Here is an 8,259-nt window from a genome sequence, read left to right as displayed (position 1 = left end):
GACAGTTCTACTTTTCTTTACTTCCCTGTCAAAAGTGGGTCCCTTTATCCACAACTACTTAACAAACTCAGCCCTTGCTCATCAATGCAATCCACCGTTCTTATAAAAAAAATTATTAAACTAAATTTTAAAATTTTTTTAATAAAAAAAGTGCAATTTAACTGTTTAATAATAAGAAATCGTTACATTTAAATCTAAATTTATTGAATTCAATAAATTAAAAATATTATATGAATAAATTGAATTAAAATTTGATTTTTTTCAGGTTTTAGCTCTAAATTCAATTACTCTTTGGTGCCAATTTTATTGCTTCAATTTATGATTATTTTCATATAATAATTAGAATTAATATTCTTTTAATAAAATACCTAAAATATTTTTCTTAATTTGTGTTCAATTCATGAAAATTTTGATGAAAAACTTTCAAATAAAATAAGAAAAAAAAGGAATTGATTACCATTCTTAATTTGTTATCATTAGTCCAAGATGAGTAAGTTTTAATTTTCTTTTCACTCATATTATTTATGGATCAAACTAAGTTTTTAATAATTAAGAATGAAATTTTGTGACTTAAGATCTCTTATTTTCTTTTCTTTTTTTTTTTTTTAATTTCAGGCTAGACATTAGATATGAGAGATTTTACTAGCAATTGAAGATTCAACTTTTTCTCAACCACAAATTTAAGTTCTAACTTGCATTTATTTTATGTCTCTATTATTTCACAACCATTAATAAAAATTACTCTGTAGTTGTAAATTCTTAATGCAATGTAACCATTGCAAGTATTGCTATTTCATCCAAGTTTTTTTTTTTTTTGGTCTCATTTGTTGTAGTAGCAAAGTTATATCTTCAAGAGTGATTAGAATCTGAATATTTTGATTTAGTGACTAATACATTTTTTTATTCAAAGAACATGATTTAAATTTTTTATAAAAAAAGTCAAGATCTATGAAAAATTATGAGAAGTTTGAGAAAAGAAATTTACATTTCATCAAAGTATTTTTGTCTCATTAGTAGTATCGCATAATCATTGACTATTTGATTTAACGATTAATACATGCTTTTTCTATTCAAAGAAAATGATTTGAATTTTTTTTTTTATAAAAAAAGTCAAGGTTTAAGAGAAATTGGAGGGAGAAATTTTTAAGTTTTGGGATAAAATCTTAATTTTACAAGAATCTATATCTTAAGGTAGATGAATTATCTTCAACTTTTTGATTTAGTGATCAAGTAAGCTTTAAGAAGACATCAAAGGTTGGGTTTGATCCCAACCTTCCCCTTTCTCTTGTTGTAGGATTTTGTTTCCTTTGAAACCAAAAAAAAAAAAGGTAGATGAATCATTTAAATCGAATATCAAGTTCATGACATGAACTCTTCTTTCCTTTAATCAAATTGAAAACTTTAAGAGTAATTGAATAATAATGCATCTAATAATCAGTCACTTGTGGAATCAAAATATCTTTTTTTTTTTTTTTTTTCTTATGCAATATACAAAACTAGAAAAAGCAACAGCATATTTTTCATGAGAAATGAGAGTGAGTAATTAGAAAGGTGTGAGGAAAGAAATGACACTAATTCATGAACTGGCTCCCATTCCCTCCATTGCATTTGACTCCAAAGCAAAATAAATCATGACAAAGAAAAAATTTCACCACACAAATGGATGATACAGTTGCCTTTTAGTCTCCATATTCATGAATATAACCCTATAATTTTAGTAGATCGTTGATAAAAGGAAATCTATTTTGTCCCCACTCATCCTCATCCTACTTCAAAATAGATAGGGAATAAACCTTTTTTCACATGAAATTAGACATAAAGAGATCCTTTCTTGTACTATAAAAGAAGGGAATTTTTTTTTTTTGCAATTAGATCCATAAATATACCTGAGAAATTTCCGGTACTTAATTGTATGAAATTGACAATAATGCCTTGAAAACTTTGATTTTTTTTTAAAATTCGGAGTTTATTTGTTGATTTAATGTATTTATTTTTTAAAAATATATTCAATAGGTATAAATTTAAATCTTAATATTTACAATTAATTTTTTTATCTCCAAATTACAATCTTATTTGTATAAAAAAAATTTCGACCAATTTTACCAAAAAACTTTTTTCCTGAATCATTTATATTTTCTTTCTTTTTTTTTTTCAAAAAAATTACACAAATACGATTCACATTATTATTAGTGAAGTTATTATTATTGTATACATTATGATTTTAAAAAAATACACATTAGCTTTTTTTTTTACATCTCAGCAATCAGAACATAAAATTTTAAATAAAATTATCATATTGGATCTTGAAATTTGAAAAAAATTGGAGCTTATAGGACAAGAGGGAGTTACTTATCTTGGTATAACCCAAACTCAATTGAATTGCGCATACAAAAATATAATAATTCTATTATTCAATTAGTATTTGTATATGCATATGTCAAAATGTAGATTAATTTGTGAAATTTTTATATGGAATTCACCAATTACATTATTCTCAACTGCAAGTCTGCAACGGGACTGCTAGAGAAGGAGATTTTAGATTTGAGAATAAAAAGAAACATTGTTCTTGATTGAGAATCACTACAATTTAACCTTTATGGATAGGTGTCATCCAAATCATGGCACAGAACATATTTGTAATCTGTATGAGTAGGTACATGTGAAACTTCCCTTCCCAATCCAAGTCCTAAACTTTTCTTCTCATCAAATTATCTATTTATACCCCACACCAAAAACCAGCTTCTCCAACCAAACCCCTCTTCCTTCTTTACTTCACATTTCTCTTTCACTCTTTATTTTCCATTTTTTTTTTTTTTACAATTTAGGAGGGGTTTAGTTTTTAGCAAAGGGTCATGGCTAAACTTGTTGCTGCCTTCTTCTTGGCTCTCATTGCCATTTCCATGCTTCAAACTATGGTGGGTATCTTTTCTCTCTCATTACATGGAAATATTGAAAGCAAAATTGCTAGAAAAGGAGCAAAAAAACAGCAGTAAATTGCAATTTCCAGGAACTGACATATTTTTCCTTTGGTTTTTCTTCATTTTAGGTGATGGCATCACATGGACATGGAGGTCACCACTATGATCAAGTAATGCTACATCATTTATCTCTTATTAAAGCCTTTATTTATTTTTTTTTTTAGCTTTTGACAAGAAGTTAATTCTCACATTCTGATTTTTTTCTGGTTAATTTCTATGATCTGCAGAAACATTATGGCCCTGGAAGCCTGAAAAGCTATCGTAAGCAAACTCTTGACTCTCACATTTTCCATTTGTTTTTCTTACCTAGCTGAAAGATCTGAACATGGAATCTGAATATTGTCAAAAACCAGATGAAACCATGGTCAAACTCTTTGGAACTACAAATACTTTTTTTCAACTTACATAAATATCTCTTTATCCTTTCTCGAATTTGACAAGTTACCAGAACTTTTAACTTGTTTTTGGTTGAATGAAATTACCAGAATGTCCATCACAGTGCACGAGGAGGTGCAGCAAGACCCAATACCATAAAGCATGCATGTTCTTCTGTCAGAAATGCTGCAAGAAATGTCTGTGTGTGCCTCCAGGGTATTATGGGAACAAAGCTGTGTGCCCTTGCTACAACAACTGGAAGACCAAGGAAGGAGGACCCAAGTGCCCTTAAACTTGAAGAATCCCTTATATCCCTCTTTCCTACTTAAAATCAAGTTCCTTAATCATAATTAAGCAGTACATTGCACTACTGCTAACTATATATTTATGTTGTTACTAATATACGCGTTTTGGAAATGTGCTGGATTTACCCATCCTGCAAATGAGAGTGGCTAATCTTTGTTCCGTTTATCAATGAAGGTGTTATTTGACTAATCTAAGATTTTTTCTTTCTTTCTTTCGAAGTAAATTTGAAGATTGGATTACTTGTGAATTTATCGAGGTACAAACAACATACACAAAAAGGGCAGTCATGGTCAAGGGACTGAAGCAAATTATGTGAAAAAAAAAAAAAAAAACCTGCAAACCCATTTCAACTGACCCAGGATTGGTGGGGGTAACTGGTGTTGCAGGCTTTCCATGCTGTGCCATTTTACATCTTTGAATTAAGACCAAAAAAAAAAAAGAAAAAATTTACAGCTTTGATAGACAAAATGCAAAAGGTTTCTGAATTCTCTGCCCAACGTTTTCCCAGAATTAAAGGCAGAGGCATTCACGTCATTGTGCTATCATTTATGTTTGCCTCTCGGAGCATTTGAGTAGTAATTGTTTCCATGGATGTAGAGCATTTGAGATCTGGATCTAAGTTTTCCTTCACTTGTTCACATCATACAAATTCTTAAGAAAAGGCAATTCAAAGGACTGAAAGGGGGGCCCCTTGCAACAAGTCAAACAACCCAGGTCTAATCGCCACATTAGAGCTTGTCTATGAGTCCATAGTCCCACACTTCAACTGTTGAATTGCTTTTTTTAACAAAGCACTCGCATGATGTAGCTTTCTAAAGCTACAATGTATGATTATTTCTCCATTTGTGGGGCTCATGGTTTTTCAACTTTTTTACCGTTTGGAACAGAAACGCTCCATCTCTTTGTGAAATTCCCCTTGACGTTCTTCGTTCCTACATGGGCTTAAGCTATGCTAAAATGCAAATGTAGATATTTGTTTTTCCATGTTACTTACCCATTAATTTGCGAGCCTGCGTTGATTGATTCACTTTGTTAGTAAGAGATATTGAGTATAAGCAAGCATCCGGAATATAAGCCCTTTTGTGGACATGTAGGAAAATTGAACCTTTGCTTCTTGGCCAAAGGGTTGGAGCAACTTATCAGCCCTGGATTTTTTTTTTTAGCAAAACACCATTCATTAAAAGACCCCCAAAGTCTTTTGATTCGGTGATTATATATCTTTGTCTCTAGAGAGTGAGAAAAGCTGAAGCCTATAGGTATAAAATTCAATGTTCTCATTCATTTCTAGATCTTGCCTGTAGCACCCTGCTTTTTGAAAGAAAACTACAATTAATTTGGAGTCCTTGATTCTTTGGTCTAACAGTTGCGTACTTAGCTAGCCAATATTCGAGGTTGGAGTTTAGTCAGTTCTTCGTTATCATTTTTAAAAGTGACATTAAGCAAATTTAGAATTTAAATCTTAATAATTACGATTCCCTCTTCTATTCTCAAGATACAGCATCCTCTATAACCACCCCCCCCCCCCCCAAAAAAAAAAAAAACAAAAAAAAAAGTTAGCCAATAGCATTTATTTCAAAATAAGAAAAAAAGGGGGGGGGGGGGGGGAGGGGTATTAAAATGAAGGTGGCTAGGTGCTCGTGCACAAGTTATTATGAATCCTTTAAAGTTTAAACAGGTCCAGCAGCATTGATTGCTGCAACACTATATTTATCTAGATATAAACATCCATTGGAGCAAAGACAGTTTTTTCAAAGTCTACACTCTACGAGCAATTAGGACAATGCTAGATAAGATAAGAAGTAAAATTGTCATAGCAGATACATTAAGATTCAATAACAGCTTGTCTACCGCCAAATCCGGCAGCTTATAATAGTGTAATATTTTAGAACTGTTGAGTCATATTTTGAGGTGTGGATGCTGCATCAAGCTGATGACTATTCCTGGTATTTTCCCGAGTTTATCCCAATTGCTATCTCTGCCCTGGCTAGCCCTCCAGTTTCCTAATTCACATAATTATTTATAGAAGTCAAAAACCATATCAAGGAAACAAATTCTGGTGAATGTAAAGGATTTGCTGTCATGAGAGATGAACCAACATAGGTCTGCTTGCGGCTGTTCCAGTAACTGACAGCAAAAGATGTGATATAACAAGGTAGCAGCAGTCCCAAGATGAGCTGTTGAGTCCTCAAAATGTGGCTAAGTTAGTATAATTGGATAAAATTAATTTAGAAAATAAACATGAAGCCCTTAAAATGTATATTCAGAGAAGCAAATCTGAATTTCTGTCTTACGTATAAGTTTTCGGAAGATTCGTCACTGTCACCAGGCAGATCAGTAAAGAATGTGAGATGCTTTAAGAGGAGAAGTGTTAAGAACTGCATGCCAGGAAGTAAATATGTAATGTTGATCTTGCATATTCCAAAATAGCTGAGTTCAATGTACTTGATCATACCCATACACATTTGCTGATAGTAGAAGAATACATACCATTGAATTACAGCAGAACAAGATCACCTCATGCCTTGGAAGTAAAGAGTAATTAATCAAGAAGCTGAATGTAGCTTGATCAATTTCTTTTCAATTTTACTATTCAGTTTGCAAATATAGATGCATTTTCTATAATGTTGATGCTGGTACCATTAGCAGTTGTAGTAGCCAGTTTTAGTTCTGATAGTTTTGTTGTAAGTTGAATTATGACCATAAAAAACTTACAATTAAAATTGATTTTCCCCATGTGGTTGCTCCATTCGCATTCTCATTCTCATTCTCATCATGAGTTTCATTGTTGCATTCATCAAATTCAGCCTCCAAAAGGTGCTCTACTTCTTCTGAAGTAAGCTCAGTTGATTGAAGTTCTCTTGGAATACCTGGAACTGTCAAGCCCTCACTATAAAAGGAAATTCCAAAGATGGTGTTAAAAGAAACCATGAAATCTCATTAGATTGAAAAATTATAGTAAAAAAGATTATAGAACTATAGAACATGCCTTAAGTTACCCAGGATATTTCCTGTGTGGCACGGTTCGGTTAAGATGAGAGGAACTGTGTAACCAGGTTCATACCTCTGCTCAAAATAAGATATGTATATACAGCTCATTCATATATATAGCTAATTATTGAATCAAAGAAACAACTAAATTGGAAGTCAATAGGGAAGTGTTAAAAAGCACCTGATGGCAGATTTCACAAACTTTGTTTCCTTTCTCATTGCACCATATCTGAATGCATTTTCTATGGGCAAACTGGGGGAGGTGAAGAAAAACAGAAAACAGAAAGGTAAAGAATGTTTGAGTATGATCAAAACTGTAACCTGAACAAGATCAATGTGACTTTGGAGTTATATGAACACTTGGAAAACATTTTTGTAATTTGTTCCTTCAATACAAGAAAAAAGACTCTGTCATTTAACAAATTTGAAGCGTTTTTATGTTGTCAAGTATCTCTAACTTTGGTCTCTTCACAATCCCCTTGCAGAACGTAATATGCAATATAAAGAAACGGCTGGTTTTTGAGATGTGCAAACATTTAATTGAAAATCTTATCCTAACCATTTAAGGCAAGATATTATATGATTATAATATCGATAATCATATAACTTGATCGTATTAAAATGATCAGGAATGCCAAACTTCGGGTTTGATGTAAGGAATATGAAAATGTAGGCTATATATAATTAAATTACCTTGATAGTTCCTTTGCAAGCACAAGGAGCTTCCAACTTAGTGATGAAGTCCAAATCATGGCAAATCCGGCATTGGGTTTTCCCACCAAATTCTTCTTCTTCGTCAAAGAACTCAAATTCATCCTTGTTCCAACTATTACTCGCCCGAAACCAGGGCATCCTGTTAGGTGCTTGGTCGGCATCGACGAGCCTTCACCACCACTATATAGCTCTCCAATGTATGGCCCTTGCCTGGATCCTAATAAAGCTGGATCTAAAGATGTCACCAGCACAAGTTTTCCACTCATTCTTTCAACCTACAGCTGTTTCCAATCCAAATTTTCTTAGTAAACAAACAGCAGAACAATGTCAAAGATTATAAAACACCCAGAGGTTCATATCATCAAACTTCTTTTTCTTTTGCCTTTTTGGGGTTCACGTTCAATATTACCTATTTTTTTCACCTATCAATCAAAAAATTCAATCAGAAAGGCCAGAAATTAATGATAACCCTACAAGTAGCTGTACTTCTTACTATATATAAACTCTCCCCATGGAAAGAATAACATCCATGTTTCACATAATCATGAAAATGAATAAACAATTTCACGATCAACCAACCTATCAAGGCACCAAAAAATGACACAAAATGTCAGTATAAAAAGGTCAAAAAATTACAAACAGAAATAAAATCACATGTATGATATAGTATACCTAAACTTTCTTCTTCCTCTTCTTCAATCTGTATTTTGTTCTTTGATTGGCTTGAAATATAGACTGATCATCAAAGAAAATTAAAAGTCCTAGCAAGCTAGGCATGCCAAAACCCATTGCTTGAGAGGGCAGTGGCAGCACGAAACATGAGTTACACCATTCGTCAATGGAAAGTAGATTAAAAAAAACATGAAGCTTTTTGTGAGATTTGGAACCGTAATAAGGC

General features: G+C 32.3%; 2 protein-coding genes across 5 annotated transcripts; one reads left to right on the top strand and one right to left on the bottom strand.

The window, feature by feature from the left end:
- The first annotated feature begins 2,718 nt into the window (after positions 1-2,718).
- Positions 2,719-3,848, top strand: LOC111292617 (gibberellin-regulated protein 4-like). Its single transcript, XM_022885074.2, has 4 exons — positions 2,719-2,915; positions 3,047-3,088; positions 3,206-3,239; positions 3,464-3,848. The coding sequence occupies exons 1-4, from the start codon at positions 2,853-2,855 to the stop codon at positions 3,643-3,645; spliced, it is 321 nt and encodes a 106-aa protein (XP_022740809.2). The 5' UTR covers positions 2,719-2,852; the 3' UTR covers positions 3,646-3,848.
- A 1,435-nt stretch (positions 3,849-5,283) lies between these two features.
- On the bottom strand, positions 5,284-8,259 carry LOC111292393 (uncharacterized). 4 transcript variants are annotated; one of them, XR_016345854.1, is made up of 8 exons: positions 8,034-8,259; positions 7,855-7,940; positions 7,341-7,642; positions 6,829-6,900; positions 6,646-6,722; positions 5,951-6,546; positions 5,756-5,833; positions 5,451-5,659 (listed from the first exon to the last, which is right to left on the bottom strand). XR_016345854.1 is itself a non-coding variant. In XM_089766973.1 (4 exons), the coding sequence occupies exons 1-4, from the start codon at positions 7,497-7,499 to the stop codon at positions 6,351-6,353; spliced, it is 504 nt and encodes a 167-aa protein (XP_089623099.1). In that variant the 5' UTR covers positions 7,500-7,756; the 3' UTR covers positions 5,284-6,350. The 4 variants fall into 4 exon arrangements, 2 of the variants coding, with proteins under 2 accessions (XP_089623099.1, XP_089623101.1); XR_016345853.1 differs by lacking the exons at positions 7,855-7,940; positions 8,034-8,259 and having other exon boundaries at positions 5,284-5,659; positions 7,341-7,708; XM_089766973.1 differs by lacking the exons at positions 7,855-7,940; positions 8,034-8,259 and having other exon boundaries at positions 5,284-6,546; positions 7,341-7,756.

Source organism: Durio zibethinus, chromosome 10, assembly GCF_047325235.1.
Source record: "Durio zibethinus cultivar Kanyao isolate XHJ-2024 chromosome 10, ASM4732523v1, whole genome shotgun sequence".
In the NCBI taxonomy this organism is placed as follows: Eukaryota; Viridiplantae; Streptophyta; class Magnoliopsida; order Malvales; family Malvaceae; genus Durio; species Durio zibethinus.
This window is presented reverse-complemented; position numbering and strand designations above follow the sequence as displayed.

Bases quoted from the DNA above. Each gene is read 5' to 3' on its own strand.
- LOC111292617 (XM_022885074.2), top strand. From the start codon at position 2,853: ATGGCTAAACTTGTTGCTGCCTTCTTCTTGGCTCTCATTGCCATTTCC. The intron at 2,916-3,046 runs GTGGGTATCTTT...TCTTCATTTTAG, and splicing joins TTTCCATGCTTCAAACTATG to GTGATGGCATCACATGGACA. The intron at 3,240-3,463 runs GTAAGCAAACTC...TGAAATTACCAG, and splicing joins TGGAAGCCTGAAAAGCTATC to AATGTCCATCACAGTGCACG.
- LOC111292393 (XM_089766973.1), bottom strand. From the start codon at position 7,499: ATGCCCTGGTTTCGGGCGAGTAATAGTTGGAACAAGGATGAATTTGAG. The intron at 6,723-6,828 runs GTGCTTTTTAAC...TATTTTGAGCAG, and splicing joins TTTGTGAAATCTGCCATCAG to AGGTATGAACCTGGTTACAC. The intron at 6,547-6,645 runs GCATGTTCTATA...TTCCTTTTATAG, and splicing joins AATATCCTGGGTAACTTAAG to TGAGGGCTTGACAGTTCCAG.